This window comes from Salmo salar, chromosome ssa01 (genome assembly GCF_905237065.1).
Source record: "Salmo salar chromosome ssa01, Ssal_v3.1, whole genome shotgun sequence".
NCBI lineage: Eukaryota > Metazoa > Chordata > Actinopteri > Salmoniformes > Salmonidae > Salmo > Salmo salar.
The window spans coordinates 88,277,963-88,298,212 of record NC_059442.1 but is presented as its reverse complement, the minus strand read 5'-3'; the positions used below and the strand labels follow the sequence as shown (position 1 = coordinate 88,298,212).

At 40.7% G+C, this 20,250-nt stretch overlaps 1 protein-coding gene across 2 annotated transcripts; it reads left to right on the top strand.

Moving 5' to 3' along the window:
* Window positions 1–13,294: 13,294 nt before the first annotated feature.
* Window positions 13,295–20,008, top strand: LOC106609338 (ran GTPase-activating protein 1). 2 transcript variants are annotated; one of them, XM_014208041.2, is made up of 15 exons: window positions 13,295–13,537; window positions 13,928–14,055; window positions 14,190–14,317; window positions 14,524–14,583; window positions 15,097–15,276; window positions 15,420–15,554; window positions 15,777–15,935; window positions 16,122–16,235; window positions 16,305–16,404; window positions 16,527–16,611; window positions 16,703–16,919; window positions 17,038–17,140; window positions 17,254–17,342; window positions 17,575–17,696; window positions 19,068–20,008. In XM_014208041.2, the coding sequence occupies exons 2-15, from the start codon at window positions 13,944–13,946 to the stop codon at window positions 19,150–19,152; spliced, it is 1,689 nt and encodes a 562-aa protein (XP_014063516.1). In that variant the 5' UTR covers window positions 13,295–13,537; window positions 13,928–13,943; the 3' UTR covers window positions 19,153–20,008. The 2 variants fall into 2 exon arrangements, with proteins under 2 accessions (XP_014063516.1, XP_014063527.1); XM_014208052.2 differs by having other exon boundaries at window positions 13,308–13,537; window positions 13,938–14,055.
* Window positions 20,009–20,250: the final 242 nt, after the last annotated feature.

Here is a 20,250-nt window from a genome sequence, read left to right as displayed (position 1 = left end):
ACTCCGCGGTCCAACACATCCCAAATCATCTCAATTGGGTTGAGGTCGGGTGATTGGAGGCCAGGTCATCTAATGCAGCACTCCATCACTCTCCTTGGTCAAATAGCCCTTACACAGCCTGGAGGTGTGTTGGGTCATTGTCCTGTTGAAAAACAAATGACAGTCCCACGAAGCGCAAACCAGATGGGATGGTGTATTGCTGCAGAATGCTGTGGTAGGCATGCTGGTTAAGTGTCCCTTGAATTCTAAATAAATCACAGACAGTGTCACCAGCAAAGCTCCCCACACATCACACCTCCTCTTCCATGCTTCACGGTGGGAACCACACATGCGGAGATCTTCCGTTCACCTACTCTGTGTCTCACAAAGACACATCGGTTGGAACCAAAAATCTCAAATTTGAACTCACCAGACCAAAGGACAGATTTCCAATGGTCTTATGTCAATTGCTTGTGTTTCTTGGCCCAAGCAAGTCTTTTCTTCTTATTGGTGTCCTTTAATAGTGGTTTCTTTGCAGCAATTTGACCATGAAGGCCTGATTCACACAGTCTCCACTGAACAGCTGATGTTGAGATGTGTCTGTTACTTGAACTCTGTGAAGCATTTATTGGGCTGCAATTTCTGAGGCTGGTAACTAATGAACTCTAACTCTAATGAACAATGCACACCTGTTAATTGAAATCCATTCCAGGTGACTACCTCATGAAGCTGGTTGAGAGAATGCCAAGAGTGTGCAAAGCGGTCATCAAGGCAAAGGGTGGCTACTTTGAAGAATCTAAAATATATTTTGATTTGTTTAACACTTTTTTGGTTACTACATGATTCCATATGTGGGGGACAGAGTGGCGCAGCGGTCTAAAGCACTCCATCACAATGCTAGAACCGGGTTCGATCCTGGGCTGTATCACAACCATAAAATAACTGTAAAATAAGAATTTGTTCTTAAGTGACTCTCAAAATTACATTTTGTTGGTTACTACATAATTCCATGTGTTATTTCATGGTTTTGATTACATCACTTTTATTCTACAACGTAGAAAATAGTAAAAATAATGAAAAACCCTTGAATGAGTAGGTGTGTCCAAACTTTTGACTGGTACTGTATATATATATTCAGTTGAAGTCGGAAGTTTACATACACCTTAGCCAAATATATTTCAAGTCCGTTTTTCACAGTTCCTGACATTTAATCCAAGTAAACATTCTCTGTCTTAGTTCAGTTAGGATCACCACTTTATTTTAAGAATGTGAAATGTCAGAATAATAGTAGAGAGAATGATTTATTTCAACTTTAATTTCTTTCATCACAAGCTTCTTACAATAAGTTGGCCTCCTTGCCTTTTCAGTTCTGCCCACACATTTTCTATAGGATTGAGGTCAGGGCTTTGTGATGACCACTCCAATACCTTGACTTTGTTGTCCTTAAGCCATTTTGCCACAACTTTGAAGGTATGCTTGGGGTCATTGTTCATTTGGAAGACCCATTTGCGACCAAGCTTTAACTTCCTGACTGATGTCTTGAGATGTTGCTTCAATATATCCACATAATTTTTCTTCCTCATGATGCCATCTATTTTGTGAAGTGCACCAGTCCCTCCTGCAGCAAAGCACCCCCACAACATGATGCTGCCACCCCCGCGCTTCACGGTTGAGATGGTGTTCTTCGGCTTGCAAGCATCCCCCTTTTTCCTCCAAACATAACGATGCTCATTATGGCCAAACAGTTCCTTTTTTGTTTCATCAGACCAGAGGAAATGTCTCCAAAATGTACGATCTTTGTCCCCATGTGCAGTTGCAAACCGTAGTCTGGCTTTTTTATGGCCGTTTTGGAGCAGTGGCTTCTTCCTTGCTGAGCGGCCTTTCAGGTAATGTCAATATAGGACTCGTTTTACTGTGGATATAAATACTTTTGTATCCGTTTCCTCCAGCATCTTCACAAGGTCCTTTGCTGTTGTTCTGGGATTGATTTGCACTTTTCGCACCAAAGTACATTCATCTCTAGGATACAGAATGCGTCTCTGATAAGAGAATTATCTAATAAAGGTAAATGAATCAATAATCCATTATTAATTAGTAGTTATGTAGCATGGATATATATAGCCTGTAGCATAAGTAACTAAAGGGTTAAGCATAAGTCTCATGAGATTGACTAGGATTGGAGGTCTGTGTGTTTAAGAAAACATCAAGAACTGTTAAACTGTGGTTGACCTGACCTAGCTTGAACCCTCCAGGTTTCCCTAATCTCAGAGTACTGAAACTGTCAGCTGGGTAAGAATTTTCGGTGTTGAGAGTTCTGGGGAAGAACAATTAACTATCTTTAGTGTTAGTATGTAATGTGTGTGCATAAATGAGGAGCCTGGTATATAATAGATGTTTTGTGTATGAACTGGAGAACGTTCTCTGAATAAACTGTAGGAACCTTTTGCAGAAAGCTGAGTCCTTGCCTAATTATTAACCCATTGTCTTACAAACCTTGGGAATAAGGTCAAGGCTTATTGATTGTTAATTATTATCATTAGGATAGAAAATTATTTTAACAGCTTGGTCCTTTTCGAGCCAGATCTCAAAATCTGCCCCTGTCGGTCCAGGGAGACACCGAAACCGTGCGCGGGCGGATGAAATATCCCTAGATCAAAGACCTGGCCCCTTGCTGAGGGTTCTTTACAGGCCGGTGGCAAACTGGTATGCGACAGAGGCGGTGACGAGATTCTACCAACATTGAAACCTCAGCTGCAAAGAACAAGGTCAGTGAGCTTTATTCAGTTTTGGGGGAATAGCACCTGTATGATTACATTAAATTATGAATGAGTGATGCACCTGTATGTTTGCATTACATGATGAAATGAGAGATGCACCTGTATGTTTGCATTAAAGGCAAAAGCGATTGATGTGAGAATGAAAGGCGGGAGCGATTAGAGGATTTTAATGTACTCTGGGTGTTAGATGCTGGAATATCCGGATGGAGTTTATAGCTGGTGACCTGTCTTTATAAGTTTGGATAGAGAAAAATGTTTTAAAGGCAACCAAGTATTCTGTGCAAATGGAAGACAGGAATTAGTTGTAAATTCAAAAATGATGAGGCAGGGTCCGAAATGACCCTGTGCAACTGTGGCCACTGCAGAAAACAAAACTAGCTTATGGTGAGACCTGAAAACATAAAAAAGGGTCGAAAGACATAGGGAGAAATTCCTAAATTGGAGGGCGAAATATAGTAGAATTATGAAGGAGGAGGTCAGAGTCATGATTGTATTGATATAGATCGCCTATCGAAATAACGACGATAGAAAGGGATGGTCAGATCTTAAGGAGGCGCACATATAGGTCTGATTATCCATTAAAGAAGGGAAACCTAATATAGCGGAGTGAGATACAAGATATTAAAGTCAAAAGTTACAAGAAGCAACAGATAAATAGGCCGTTAACTAGGGCTTTCCGACCCCTGGAAAATAGCTTATAGTTGCATACGTATGCGACCTAATGTCCGATCAAAAGACAACTCTATTGAAAAAGTTTTGAGAGAGATAGAGACGAGGAGACATAAAATACAGCACACACACATAGATTGTAAAGTGAAAAGCACCCACATAGAGAGGAAATTAACAGTGGGTAAAGATTCAACACATAGACACATTGGGAAATTTCCACGGGGGTAAGAGGATAATTGCGTGTGAGATAGATAAGAGGGTCAAAAGCCATATACATGTGATACCTAATGGATCTATCAAAAGTCATAAAAGTAATTATTCTGGGATCCTAGAGGAAATTACCAGTAGGTAAGAGATGCACATAGAAGTAAATTGAATCAGAGTTTTGAAAGCACACACATAGAATAAAAAAAGATAATTATTTGTGTGTGAGATAGATATATTGATCAGTCAAAAGTCGCAAGAAACGACAAGAAAATAAGTACAACTTATTATTTATATCGTATACGTATACGTGTGAGATATAATTAATGTCAGGATCCATACGAATAATTATTCTAAAATTCTAGGTTAATGAAACTAGCGGTAAACAGCACACACATAGAGATTTATAGCAAGAAGACACAGGTTGTGAGAAGGAGCAGAATAACTACGATAGTAATTTAATGAACATGAGTAGTAAATCCTCTCAGACGGAGAGGACTCCCAAGGCCCTCACAGAGACACAGAAAGGAGAACAGGATTTAGCAAACTTATTGAGAAAGCGGATAGAGATGGAGAAAGGGAGAAAGTCGAGAAAAGTGGATAGAGACAGTCAAAAGAAAGGGGGAGATAGATGCTTTAACTGTAACAAACTGGGTCATTTCGCTAGAGATTGTGAGGCACCGTGTAAACACTGCAATAAAGTAGGTCATAATAACCGAGACTGTAAAAAGAGTGAGCCGGTTGAGGTAGAGCATCTAACAGTAACTGTCGGGGTAACTGTGTTCAAGAAAAAAAAAAGAAAAAAATGGATAGGAATAAGACAAATACATGTTTCAACTGTCAGAAGTCGGGGCATTATGCAAGGGATTGTGAGGCACCGTGTAAACATTGTAACAAAACGGGACATAATAACCAAGATTGTCAAAAGGAGAAAGAGAAAATGGGAAACAGGGAGAGTAGAAAAAGGATAGAACCAGATGATAGAAAGCCTTTTAATTGCGATAAGACAGGACATTTCGCCCGGGAGTGTTAGGCTCCCTGTAAACATTGTGACACAACCACCAAAATTGCAGCCCTAAGCAATAGCATTGGTGGTTCAGTGGTAGAATTCTTGCCTGCCATGCGGGAGGCTCGGGTTTGTATCCTAGCCCATGCACCAGGGGACTAAATGTTAATTTAATTATTGTTAGGTTTTGACTGGAATGACACGGTTGTTAGTGTTTGTTTAAGATAGAAACCGAATGTTTTGATAGCTTGTTTAGTTTAAATTGAAAGACAGATTCATTCAAAATAATAGCGAGGCGAATTCGATAAAGTACGTTGTTTGTGGTCTAAATGGCCTGCTTAAAGGATATATAGAGAATGGGAGTTGTATTTGAATGACGGAATCAAGGAAAATGCAGTTAACTAAATCTAATGAATTATAAGGAGCGGATAGGTAATTGCGATAGAATTGTAACCACCGAAAGGTGTTTATTTTTATGCTAAAAAGAGTTGAAAGATGTATTTTATAGATTTGGCGATATACATGGTATTTTTAAAAGTCTTGGACATTTCATAAGAGTGAAGCCGAAAGAGAGATAAAGTTGTAACATTGGTTTTAATCTTACGATAGAGGTAAGGCAGAAAGTTGTTTGAAAAGAGGTCATGTTTTTCCCTACGGGTTAAAAGAGGAGAGTTGGTTGTGAGCACTGGACTATATGTGGTTGGAAGCAATTCTGGTCTAAATAATGGAATCGTAAAAGTTTTGTGATAAATTCTGGTTATTGATTCGTGGTTTGATTGTTTAGTAACACCAGTGAATTGAACATTGCATGGAAAAATGTCAAGTCAGTAAAGTGAATTGCAGGTTGAGTTAATTTTATTTTTACAGGGACGGTGCACATTAAACACAGTTGTGTGTATAATGGCAGGGTATTCCTAGCAAACAGAATGGGCCTGTTTGCAGACAAACTGAAGGGGTTTTAAGGTTTTAAGCAAACTTGGGTCAAATTAGTCAAATGGTACGTTAAATATGGGAGTTTCATAGATTGGAAGTACAGTATTGTATCCAAGGGTAGTGTATGTTCAATTAAAGTACACAGAACCATCGAGGAAGTTTAAAACGAATGATTAATGATTTGAGAAAGTACAGTGGAATTATTATTAGGTTTGGTTTGTAGTTAACGTTTGGGTTTCTGAATCGGTGTAGTATAAGGAATGATGACCAAATGTTCGTGGTTATTTTATGGAAAAAGGAGCGCTTAACTCTCTTTGGGAAAAATTCCTAGGGACAGGATATCTTAAAGGGGTATACACACATGGCATTTTGGAAGTTTTATTTTCTGAGTTTTAATTAAACACGTGGATTATTTTTATAAGGGAAGTTCCAGGAACCTGAGATACAATATGTAGATAAAGTTGGACAATTTTTCATTAATTTGTCTAAATCTAGGAAGAAACCCTTTTGTGAAGGAGTGGTATGACTTTTGACCTCTATTATGGCTCTCCTGTGAGGTCTGATCAGCCGCATAGGAGGGCCATTTGGATAATGAAGAAAAAGGGTCACTTGTGATACTAACTTTAAGGAAATTTGTAGAACTGATAATGATGATAGAGTTTAAAGTTCTTAGACATATTGGTAATTTGAACCAATGAGAAGGCAGAATGACGATAAGGGTACAATGATTTTTCTTTGTGGAATTGTTCAGATTAGTCATTTTGATCTGATTATGTTGTTTGAATATCTTTTGACCAGTAGTAGTATTTTTATACATTATTTAGATAAGTATTTTCCTTTAGGTAGTCAGCTGTTGTATTCAGTGAAAGAGATTGAACACAACAAGGCTGTGGAATTGATATAATAAGTATTATTATATTTTGTTATTGAACAAGGTTATTGAGTTAGCAAGAATAAGTTTAATAATGGTAAGACTTAGGTTAAGTATTTAGGACATATTCTAAGCCAACAGGACAGGGATATATGACATCTGTGATCCAGGATCATTGAGAGTAACAGATAAACTTACTTAACGATGCAATAATCTAGATATTACTACCACAGACATGTTGATTTTTCTAAAATCCAGGAGTGCAACCAGGGAGACAGTGAGACATTTAGTCAATATTTGGAAACAACCAGTATTTAACACTGACTGTTATGAGAAAGAGCAACAGACAGATAGAAGGAAGGGCAGACGGAGAAGTCCTCCCCCGCACTGCTGAAACCTTGAGGGTTGGGAGTAGCAGGATGAAAGGAGGGGGGCCAGGAGGAGAAGATAGGAAGAGAATTTAGTTTGGTTCGCTTAGCTTTAGGATATTAATTCATGGAGAGACTATCAGCTCCATTGGCATGTATTTTAGTTTTGATTTTAAGTTATGTTTGGTAAATTCACTAGGAGGAGATATGATAATTTTGTTGAAAGTAGTTGTTACCCTAACTAAAAGGGGAATGAAAGCTTAGTTGGTTTCAGGAACAAAGGTGTTAGACACTGAACCGTTGACCAGACACTATTCTGCACAGCAGGCCGAAATAGTAGCATTGACTAGAGCCGGCAGGATAAGAAAGGAGAGAAAAGTTACTATTTACACAGACAAGCACATAGGCATTTAAAACCATACAAAGCAGCACAGATACATTTTAAAGAAGATCAGACACTTGACAGAGAATTGTTACAGGATAGCGGAGAACGAATGCCCCAGGAATAATTGGACAAGTGGAAAATGAAAGGGGCAATCCTACAAGATAAGGTCTGACATAAAGATAATTTACTAATCTTACCAAAGACATTGTTTAGATATGCAGCAGTATTGATACATGGGCTGAGCCATGTATCAATAGGGGGGAAGGATGGTAGAGCAGGTGATAGAACAGGTTAGGAAACACTGCAGGTTAGGAAAGAGTGGTGGCCTAGAGGATAACTACTTAACCTCTTACATCTAGACGTTCCGCTAGTGGAACACCTGCTCCAATATCCAATGATAGGCGTGGCACGAATTACAAATTCCTCAAAAATACAAAAACTTCAATTTTTCAAACATATGACTATTTCATAGCATTTTAAAGACAAGACTCTCCTTTATCTAACCACACTGTCCGATTTCAAAAAGGCTTTACAGCGAAAGCAAAACATTAGATTATGTCAGCAGAGTACCAAGCCAGAAATAATCAGACACCCATTAATCAAGCTAGCATATAATGTCACAAAAACCCAGAAGACAGCTAAATGCAGCACTAACCTTTGATGATCTTCATCAGATGACACACCTAGGACATTATGTTAAACAATACATGCATGTTTTGTTCAATCAAGTTCATATTTATATCAAAAAACAGCTTTTTACATTAGCATGTGAAGTTCAGAACTAGCATACTTCCGGGGAACTTGCTAACAATTTACTAAATTACTCACGATAAACGTTCACAAAAAGCACAACAATTATTTTAAGAATTATAGATACAGAACTCCTCTATGCACTCGATATGTCCGATTTTAAAATAGCTTTTTGGGGTTTTGTTAGTGCGTCCCAGACACTATCCGAAATGGTAAATCAGGGTCGTGCGCATGGCGCAATTCGTGACAAAAAAAATCTAAATATTCCATTACCGTACTTCGAAGCATGTCAACCGCTGTTTAAAATCCATTTTTATGCAATTTTTCTCGTAAAAAAAGCGATAATATTCCGACCGGGAATGTCCATTTAGCTAAACAGAGGAAAGAAAACAAAGCTTTCGGTCGACGCGGGCACGAGCCTGAGTCTCACAGTACTGTAACCAGCCACTACCCAAACGCGCTACTTTTTTTCAGCCAGAGCCTGCAAAGCCACGATTCACCATTTTGCCGCCTTCTGAGAGCCTATGGCAGCCGTAGGAAGTGTCACGGGACAGCTAAGATCCTCACTCTTCAATAAACAGAGACAAGAAGAACGACACCTTGTCAGACAGGCCACTTCCTGCATGAAATCTTCTCAGGTTTTTGCCTGCCATATGAGTTCTGTTATACTCACAGACACCATTCAAACAGTTTTAGAAACTTTAGGGTGTTTTCTATCCAAAGCCAATAATTATATGCATATTCTAGTTACTGGGCAGGAGTAGTAACCAGATTAAATCAGGTACGTTTTTTTATCCAGCCGTGAAAATACTGCCCCCTAGCCATAACAGGTTAATGGCACAGAGGATAATTACTTTAAAAAAAAATTTTGTAGAATATCCACTCCAACATTTGGAAATGGACCTTATTGAACTACTCCGAAGAGAGGGGAAGAAGGGGTGTTTAACAATGATAGATAAGTATAGCAAATGGGTAGAAGCGTTCCCAACTTACTTGGTGGACATGATTATGGTAGCTAAAATATTAGGTCAAGATATTATCCCTATAGTTGGTTTACTAGGATCTATCTCTTTAAAGGATGGATGACATTTTAGCTAATCAGGTAGAGCCTATAGAATGCCATTGTTAGGGAGAATAGAACAAGCAGACATTGAAGTTAAAGATATACTAGCAGAGCACATGAGAAGACTGTTTGTTAACCAAACCCATATGTCCAAGATTTTGTGTCCAACAGGTGAATTACAGGAGAAGGTGATACACTCAATCCAACCAGGAGACTGGGTGTGGATCCATTCCCTGAGGAGAAAAGACTGGAAGCAGCCCCGTTGGGAAGGCCCATACCAGGTTCTGTTAAACCACTGCCTTTGCCATTAGAAAAGCTGAGAAAGTCACTTGGGTCCACGTTATCCACTGCAAGAAGGTATGTACACATATGAGCACTGCTGATCACACACAGAGTTAGGAGAAGAACCGAGTACCAACAGGGTCCGGGGGTTACCTCCTTTACGAAGATTCCCTATCCCGACCATTCATCACTGTGTGTGCTCCTAGAGGTGTGAGTATGGGGTGGTACCTAGCAGATCGACTAAGGGCAGGAGAGGGTTGGCGGTTTTTGGGAAGAGTAGAGACTGAGCTGCATCGTAGTCTTGGTAACCTTTCTGATACATTCAGATCCACCACCTTCTGGTACTAATCATATGACACTGTTGTCATTTATAAGAATGAAAAGATAAACTATATAATACACTGATGAGTGATGTACAGAATAAGGAGCCAAAGAAGATCAAGATGTAGGATATAAGGTAAACATTAAACAATTCCCTAGGAAAGCAAATAACTTTACAGGGATTGGGTTGGCCAGATTGAAGTACTCAGCCAACCCACCTCGGTTCACTTAAATTCCTGATGAGTACCAGTGTTATAGATACAAGAATGGCGCCGAGAACTTAGATGATTTTAATGGCTGAAAGGTAGTCGTTAATGTGACTGAGTCAGGTTTAGAAGTACATGAGAAAATTCTTAATCTCACCACACCTATAACTGATGTAGGGTGGGCTAGTACCAGCAAAGGACGCACACGACAGAAATTACCACAAAGGGTGGTTAGGAACTTGCGCCCTGGGGTTATTGGTCCAACCAGTTCGAATTAGTCATCAGAGGCCAGTTATAGGAGGCTAAAGTAGGAACAGGAGGAGTTTTGACCAGGATGGGAGTAGCTTTGTCTAGATGGATGCTATTGGCATCCTTAGGGAAGTTCCAGATGAATACAAAGCTATGAATCAAATATGTGAAGGCTTTAACACTACATTATTTTGGTGGTTGACAATAAATAGAAATGTGGATTGGATTAATGACATCTTTTATAATCAACAGAGATTCATGAATGAAACCGGGGATGCAGTAAAGAGGTTCTCTGACCAATTATCCGCCACCTCCCTCATGACCTGGTAAAATAGACTGACTCTCGATATGTTATTGGCAGAAGAGGGCGGTGTAGGTAGAATGATTAGGTTCATTGCTGTACCTACATTCCTGATAACACAGCTCATGTTTGGGAAATGGAAAAGTGTTGTAAGAACTGTATTATGGGCTGCTTTCACCTGTATGAGTGTGTTCATATTGTGTGATTGATGAGTATATGCCAAGTATGAAAGGTTTAATCACCAGAACTCTAGAGAGATCGATGACGCAACAGATGGTGAGATATGGACCAATTCCGAGCTCCGATCAGTGGGAGGACAAACACGGGCCTCCAGGCCAGGAAGATGGCTCCGTTTCTTTTAACCATGAGGAGCCAATGTTTGATGAAACCATTCTCAACGTTTAGATTGACTGTTCCTTTAATGATAATTATGATGAAAATCCTATTTCGAAGTGTCATAATTGGAAATAGGCCCAGGACAGTCATTGATGAGTACCGGATGTATATACATGTATTGGTATGGTTAATCCTTGTATCACAATTATGTTTACATGTAGCATTTGATAATCAATGTGTATTATTAGTCATTTAAGGGTGGAATGATAAGAGAATGATCTAATAAAGGTAAATTAATCAATAATCCATTATTAATTAGTAGTTATGTAGCATGGATATATATAGCCTGTAGCATAAGTAACTAAAGGGTTAACATTTACATTTACGTCATTTAGCAGACGCTCTTATCCAGAGCGACTTACAAATTGGTGCATTCACCTTATGATATCCAGTGGAACAACCACTTTACAATAGTACATCTATATCTTTTTTTGGAGGGGTATTCGTTAAAGAAGTGGGGTTTCAGGTGTCTCCGGAAGGTGGCGATTGACTCCGCTGTCCTGGCGTCGTGAGGGAGCTTGTTCCACCATTGGGGTGCCAGAGCAGCGAACAGTTTTGACTGTTAACCATAAGTCTCATGAGAGTCTCATGAGATTGACTAGGAATGGAGGTCTGTGTGTTTAAGTAAACATCAAGAACTGTTAAACTGTGGTTGACCTGACCTAGCTTGAACCCTCCAGGTTTCCCTAATCTCAGAGTACTGAAACTGTCAGCTGGGTAAGAATTTACGGTGTTGAGAGTTCTGGGGAAGAACAATTAACTCTCCTTAGTGTTAGTGTGTAATGTGTGTGCGTAAATGAGGAGCCTGGTATATAATAGATGTTTTGCGTATGAACTGGAGAACGTTCTCTGAATAAACTGTACGAACATTTTGCAGAAAGCTGACACCTTGCCTAATTATTAACCCATTGTCTTACAAACCTTGGGAATTAGTCAAGGCTTATTGATTGTTAATTATTATCATTAGGATAGAAAATTCCTGAGCGGTATGACGGTCCCATGGTGTTTATACTTGCGCACTATTGTTTGTACAGACGAACGTGGTACCTTCAGGCATTTGGAAATTGCTCCTAAGGATGAACCAGACTTGTGGAGGTCTACAATTATTTTTCTGAGGTCTTGGTTGATTTCTTTTGATTTTCCCATGATGTCAAGCAAAGAGGCACTGAGTTTGAAGGTAGGCCTTGAAATACATCCACAGGTACACCTCCAATTGACTCAAATGATGTCAATTAGCTTATCAGAAGCTTCTAAAGCCATGACATCATTTTCTAGAATTTTCCAAGCTGTTTAAAGGCACAGTCAACTTAGTGTATGTAAACTTCTGACCCACTGGAATTGTATTACAGTGAATTATACGTCAAATAATCTGTCTGTAAACAATTGTTGAAAAATGTATTTGTGTCATGCACAAAGTAGATGTCCTAACCGACTTGCCGAAACTATAGTTTGTTAACAAGAAATTTGTGGAGTGGTTGAAAAACTAGTTTTCATGATTCCAACCTAAGTGTATGTAAACTTCCAACTTCAACTGTATATATATATATAGAGAGAGAATATATTATATATACAGTATATATATATATATATATATATATATATATATAATTTCTTTACTGCAACCACCAACCACAGGAGTATTCAGGAGCCCGCTCTGCTAATCGTAAGATGGGGGGAGGAGAAGAAGTAGGGGGCACACGTGGGTAACTGGGGGGCCCTGCCTTGATTGGGTAACTGGTTAATACTGTAAAATAAAAAATAAATAAACTGCATAATAAATAAATGTGACAGGCCAGTTGTGTGAGTCAGGGGCTGGGCCCAAGCCCATATGGGACCCAAGAGGCAACCACAGGAGCCTGCTCTCAATGTTCCAAATACACCAGAGAGCATCATTTGGCCAGAGGATCAATAGTTTCAAAAAAATAACTGTGGATAAAATGTTGTCACAAGCGCATATAGGTAACTGCCAAAACAAAGGAAACACCAACATAGAGTCTTAAAAGGGTGTTTGGGCACCACGAGCTGCCAGAACAGCTTCAATGTGTCTTGGAAGGAAAATGCACCCCACACCACAACATATCATTTGTATCTCTCATTTACTCATATGTTTCCTTTATTTTGGAAGTTACCGGTTGCCTACAGTCAGGAAGGCCTGTGAATTCTTAATCTGGCCCTGGACATTTCCTGTTTTCATGTGTCAGGTAATTCATCCCTTGAAATGGTTGGATGGAAACGTGGTTAGCAAGCCCCTGGCTGTCCGCAAATAAATAAAAAACTAGAAAATCTGGCCATCTGCTCTGCTTAATATAAGGAATTTGAAATGATATATACTTGTACTTTTACTTTTGATACTTAGAAAATGTAATTCGTAAAATGTACTTTCGATACTTAAGTATGTTTTAAACCAAATACTTTTAGACTTTTACTCAAGTAGATTTTACTCGGTGACTTTCACTTTTACTTGAGTCATTTTCTTTTAAGGTATCTTTACTTTTACTCAAGTATGACAATTTTCTACTTTTTCCACCACTGCTGATTTTTACCGTGAGTATACTTGATCCTCTTCTCGAAAGGTTGTTTTCAGGCGCTCTTTTGCCCTCCAATCTTGTATTGCAAACAGGTTGCAACTCCACTCCACAAAGTAGCGGCAAAGAGCTATCTAGTTAGTGGGTCTGTGCACCAAAAATTGACAGAAGAAAAAACATTGACGTCACGCATTGTAGCAACAAGCGCGCGGAAGGAGGCAACGCGACAATCATAATATATCATCCGTTACGGTACTGTAACATGTTTGTCAACTATTAAATATGTTGTTTTTGTGTATATTTGCTGTTGTAAGAGCTGAAAAACTGAACCTTCTTTATGCTAACTCGTGTAATGGAACGAGTACTTCTATTTTGAATAGCTAGCCGGCTGCTAGCACACCGACGTTAACTATAGTTAGCAGCTTGTCACACTAACAAACAGAATGCTACGTTACTGCGTTCTCTTTTCCCGCAATGTTTGTTAGCTAGCTATGCAACTCAAACCTCATGTTACCTGGCTGAGTAGTTGATTCATATGAGCACAGTAATAATAGCCATTGGTAATGCCTGGTACTCAGTGTCAGTAAATTGTTAATCATCAGTACTTTGCAAGCCAATACATCTCTGTTCTTGCTTTCATAGAACACCACAGACCACCATGGCTTCCGATGACATTTCCCTGCTGGCCGAAGCGCTGTCCAAGACCCATGTAGGATATGGAGAGTTGAGCTACAAGGGCCAGGGACTGAAGCTGGACAACACAGAGTCTGGTGAGTGCACTGATTGCAAACTGGTCAACAACAGGAGACTTCAATATGGCATTGTTCTCTAACAATGCCAACACGGTTAACAGCTTTGATAATAGTCTTCTGTCATCTGTTGGTGAATCTGGTTGTCTCTGCAGTGAAGGAGTTGGTGCGGGAAATAGAGGAGTACCAGGGACTCCGGGCCCTGCGGTTGGAGGGAAACACAGTGGGAGTGGAGGCAGCGCAGGCTATCGCCAAAGCCTTGGAGTGCAAAGACCAACTTCAGGTACTGGGCTGAGAGAGCCTTGAGATCAGCTGGCTGGCTGGCAGGCTGGCTGGCTGAGCAGAGCAGAGCAGAGCAGAGCAAACTGACTTGGGCCAACTGCTGAAAGTAGTGAAGCCACACATTCACCCCATGATCCTTAGGAGGGTGTCAGAATTTTACTGTTGAGTGTATTTCTTTACATCTTGCTTTAACTGTTTATTTTTTAGAGTTGCCACTGGAGTGATATGTTCACGGGTCGCTTGCGCTCGGAAATTCCAACTGCCCTGGTAAGTCAACACTAACAACCTCCCCTTGTGCTTCATCTGATTTTATACATATACTGATATACAGTGGCAAGAAAAATTATGTGAACCCATTGGAATTATCTGGACTTTGCATAAATTGGTCATAAAATTTGATCAGATCTTCATCTAAGTCACAACAATAGACAAACACAGTCTGCTTAAACTAACACACAAACAACTATACGTTTTCATGTCTTATTGAACACACTGTGTAAACATTCACAGTGCAATGTCTTACCGTGGACTGATGAACATCGAGAGATACTTTTGTGACCCTTTCCAGCTTTATGCAAGTTAACAATTCTTAATATTGGGTTTTCTGAGATCTTTTGTTGGAGGCATGGTTCACATCAGGCAAGGCTTCTTGTGAATAACAAACTCAAATTTTATGACATTTATGCAGAAATCCAGATCATTCCAAAGGGTTCACATACTTTTTCTTGCCACTGTATGTTCCACAAGTCTGTAGCTCTTCATGTCTCTCTTCATCCTCAGAGGTCCCTAGGCAGTGCGTTGATGACAGCAGGGGCCAGACTGCGAGAGCTTGACCTGAGTGATAACGCCTTTGGGCCAGATGGGGTGAAGGGCATTGAGACTCTACTGAAGAGCTCTGTGTGTCACTCTCTACAGGAGCTGAGACTCAACAACTGTGGCATGGGCATCGGAGGGGGCAAGGTGAGAGTTTGGAAACACCAATTGTGTGACTGCTAGTACTTACTGACTTAGGAGCATAGGCCATCAATGACTCTTCTCCATCATTTGCTTTTCTGGTCTACTGTTAGGATGTGCCACAAAGTAACCAGTGTTTTGTTTGTTAGATCCTGGCGGCAGCGTTGACTGAGTGTCATGAACAGTCCAGTGCTCTCGGTGCCCCACTGAAACTGAAAGTGTTCATCGCAGGCAGAAACCGCTTGGAGAACGAAGGAGCCACAGCCCTTGCCCTGGCATTTCAGGTACAGACAAACAGACACAAATTGCAACTTTATGATGAGGATCTATCCCCATATCATTATTCTCTGTAATAAAGACATGTCTCTTGATCACACACTGAGCTTGGTAGATGCAGCTTGGCCTAATATCTTGCTTTTTTTTCTCCCCCTCGTCTCTTTTGTGCACTCTCCCTCCCCCTAATTTCTCTTGCGCTCTTTCTCCATCTCCCTCCTCTCTCTTATCAGCTGATGGGAAGCCTAGAGGAGGTGCACATGCCCCAGAATGGGATCAACCATGCTGGGGTGACTGCTCTGGCCACTGCCTTGCAGCACAACCCCCAGCTGCGCATCCTCAACCTCAACGACAACACCTTCACCAAGAGAGGGGCGTTGGCTATGGCTCAGGTATCACTGCCAAATGGTCTGCCTAGTGCTCTGCTGTAGTCAAACATGCGCTATATCTTGGTGCTAAGCCGGACAAAATAGTTATTTAGCTGATTGGGGACCTCATATACATATTAGTGTATTAACAAGGTTTTATTTTACGAGTTCTCTTCATTTATAATGATCTTTTCCCCTCTCTGTCCCCAGGCTCTGAGGCACCTGAGGACTGTGCAGGTGATCAACTTTGGGGACTGCCTGGTGCGTTCTGAAGGGGCCATCGCTCTCTCTGCTGTCCTGAGAGAGGGACTTCCCACTCTTAAGGTCAGTAGAGGTGTGTGTGTGTGGGTGGATTACCCATTCTTGTCTGATTGTGTTCATTCCTGTGTTCAGGAGCTGAATCTGTCCTTTGGGGAGATCACGGAAGCTGCAGCACTGGTGTTGGCTCAGGCTGTACAAGACAAACCCCATATGGAAAAACTGGATCTCAATGGTATTATTCACCACGCACTACTTCAATCAGTCTGAATGGCCATGAAATATAGATCTAAGTGTTAATGACAAATCCATTTTGTGTGTTTTGTTTATAATATATTACCTGTTTTTTTTGTCCAGGTAACTGTTTGGGGGAGGAGGGGTGTGAGGCTCTGAAGGAGACCATGGACAACATGGACAGGGCCGACATACTGGCGTCTCTCAGGTAGGTGTGTGTGGATGTCATCACAGGTGTGATTATACAACATTTAGCTATCGTCCTAGATGCTGTATTGGCCTTGTTCTATGCTCTATAGTGATGATGAGGGAGAGCCTGATGAAGAAGAGGAGGAGGAGGAAGAAGATGAGGAGAATGGGAAAGAGATGAAGGAGAATGGAGTGAAGGATAAAAGAGACAGCCCAGTGAAACCTGAGCCAACTTGTCATCCAGAGATCCTCTCTTTCCTCAGCTCCCCTACTGCTGAGACACTGCTCAAACTGGGGGACAACAGGACTGGACTCATCCAGCAACACGTAAATTATTACTGTGGTCATGGGCCATTCACACGTTAACTGTTGAAGTGTATCTGAAGAGGGCCTTGTTGTAAGGTTAGAAGGCAGTAACATCTATTGTGGAAACCTCCCTGGTCAGGTGGATGTGTCTGACTCTGATAAGGTTGCCGATGCCTTCCTGAGAATCTCCTCTCTGTACAGTGATGACCATGAGGTCAAGAAGGCTGTCCTGGAGACTATTGGTGAGCCTAAACAGTCAAACACCCTCTTCTCTAACTTCTGTCCGGCATCCTGTCTTGTCTCTGTGTTGGAGTGGGACACTTAATGTGACTAAGTTGCTCTGCTTGTCCTACAGACACCCTGTTGAAGAAGGCATTCTCTGGTTCCTCCCTGCAGACCTACAGCTTCCTGTCAACTCTACTGGTGATGCTGGGGCTCCTCAAGGTAGAAACACTATGTACAACATGCTTATACCGTTCACTGAGTCTCAGCCATGTCAGTTACCATGTTGGGGTCAATCCATTCAAATCCATTACTTACAGGAAATGGACAAAAAATATCCTGTTTTCTATGAGAATTATTTAACTTGACAGGTTACAAAAATGTAGCCCAACTCTGATTAGCAGTAATGCAAGCCCTAATGTATATGGCTCCCATGTTAATCTGTGCTGTTCAGGGTGAGGGCAAGGTGAAGAAGGTGCAGGTGTTACCTGGTCACCTGTTGGTTTTGGAGCACGCTGTCCAACAGGACTACTTCCCCCAGGACCACGCCTCCCTGCTGGACACCTTTGTCGCCAGGTAAGTGTGTGTGTGTGTGTGTGTGTGTGTGTGTGTGTGTGTGTGTGTGTGTGTGTGTGTGTGTGTGTGTGTGTGTGTGTGTGTGTGTGTGTGTGTGTGTGTGTGTGTACCCGTTAGTCTGTCTGGGTAGGTTGTGGACATTGAATAGTAGGCAGCTCCATGATCCTTGGGGTCTCAAGGATGTCCCTCCATGAAGAAAAATAAAAAATCTAATCTTCTAATACATCACAATGGAGTAAATGACATTTCAATAGTGTCACTATAACATCACAATGGCGTCTAGACACACAGAATTAGAATGTATATTTCTATGAGGGGGGAACACGGTATAATTCTAGTTCGGTCCGTCTAGAGGCCATTATGAAGTTATAGTGACACCATAGACCCATTCGGTATTAGATAGGAGTGTGGGGCCACAACGTTCTGTTGTTACCTAGGTTACCCCATTGGCTCACAGTGAAAACTTTACCTTTTTCAAATGCAATTTTATTGTTGTCTGCTTGTTTTAGTCAATTACAAAACTACATTTTAAGGAAAACGCGTCTAAATATAACTTTTCAACATTGCCTGCTCCAGAGCGTTCTCACTACTTATAAAAACTGAATATTTGTAGGGCTTCCCTCTTGCCCCTTCTCATCACTGTGCTAGCAGCCATGTGAGTGCTAGCTAGCTACCGACCAGAACATTAAGCTAGCCAAGACCAGCTACACAAACAGACTATAAAGTTACAAGTAGTGAGTGGAGTCACAAACGGACTGTACTAAAGAAGTTAAATGTCCTACCTGTAATGAAATGTTTTCCACGCACATAGCTATGTGTAGCTTACTTGAACACCGGGTTCCCACTCGCCCACGCTGACTAGCCTGAAGCCACAGGGCTCTTCTCGCAGGCTCTATTCCCCTATGTGGGAGCATTGCGAACCATAGGTTGGCATTTTTGACCTGGTTACATGTACATTGAACAACACAGCAGCTTTTCAGCATGTTTTGTTATTTCTCTATAACAAAAAATCTACGACGAAGTTGTCTCTTTTAAAATGGAGGTCAATAGGAAAGAATTGTTGTTTTCCTCAATTTGTGTGTGTGTGTGGTCAAGGGGAATTCCTTATTACATAAATACCGACTGGGACTATTGGAAAGTCATTTATTGCACTGTGATGTAATTAGACGTGGGTTCAAATACAGTACATTTGTATTTTAAATACTTTTCCTGTGTATTTGGCTGAATCAACTACTTCTATATGAAAATAATTTCTTATAAATACTATTTGAAACTATTTTCAAATACATTTATTTTATCTTGTGATGAGCTTAGATTTTCCCACTGTCGTGGAGGTAAAAGTTCTTATGCGTTTGTGTATGCAACCTACAGGCACGGTAAAGCCCTGAAGTCCTGCAGCCATGCCCGAGATAGTCTCAAGTCCACACTGGAGAGAAGGATCTCCCCGGAATGCTGAGCCCTCCTGCAGCCCAAATGAACCAGTCAAAGCCACACAACCTACGCACACACTCCCACTCAGGACACACACTGCACTGATAAAGGGACATTCCTTGCATGAGGACCTCGCATAGATACTTTACACTGGACAGAAGAAGGGGACAAAAACCAATCTACCTACACTCAATACATACCTGTGGGTTTTCGATTCATGAAGCTCCTCCAATGAAGACGTATTGAAGAAGACTAGTTATTCAGACAGGGTTTCCTCAATTTTATTTTTGTATTTGTTCTTGTTACTATTTTTATACAAAAAAAGGGACATTTTCATTAAGCCTTTAAAGACATAGTGGGGAGAAAGTGATTTGAAAATGGAATAAATACTGAAGTTGATGGGCACACAAACAAGAATGGTGGTCAGATTCAGTAAGAACATGGTATTACGTTCTAAATTAACCTAGCTGGCCACGTCTGTACTGCTCAGCCTTAATATTATCCCACCATATTATTCCCGAGTTCAACCAGGTCAGATTCATTACTGTGCATCAGACGGTGAGGAGTGGACTACAGTATGCCTGTGCATCGCACCGTATGGACAGGAATAGACATCTATGTATGAATGGCTCTTGTACTGTATGCTGTTATAACAATGTAGAGCTCAGGAGACTAACTTGTTGAAAGGGAACTTATGGGGAAAATGAAATAGAATTTACCTTTGATTCTCATGTGTCTTACAACTTTAATGTAATGAACATTTATCTGTATAACATTGGAATACATGTACAGTATCATCAGGACTATATTGATGTTTTTCATGTTAATCTGATTGTATTGAGATGAAGTGAGTGATGTGATAAAATATTACTTTTCCAAGAGTCCTCAGTGTGTTTATTCATTTTAATCAAACTTGAACGGTAATCCTCAAACCAGAGGCAATTCCTCTTGTTTATTTTCACTGCCAGGGATTTACCGCAACATCTATGTTAAACACATGTATGCCTACAGTAGACCTATTAAGTGGTGTAAATATTTGATAGGCACATCAATCATTGACATTTAGTTGTTTGAGAGGCTGGTTAGTTGGGCTCAAGCCTCCATATAGAAGCCGTACAGTAGC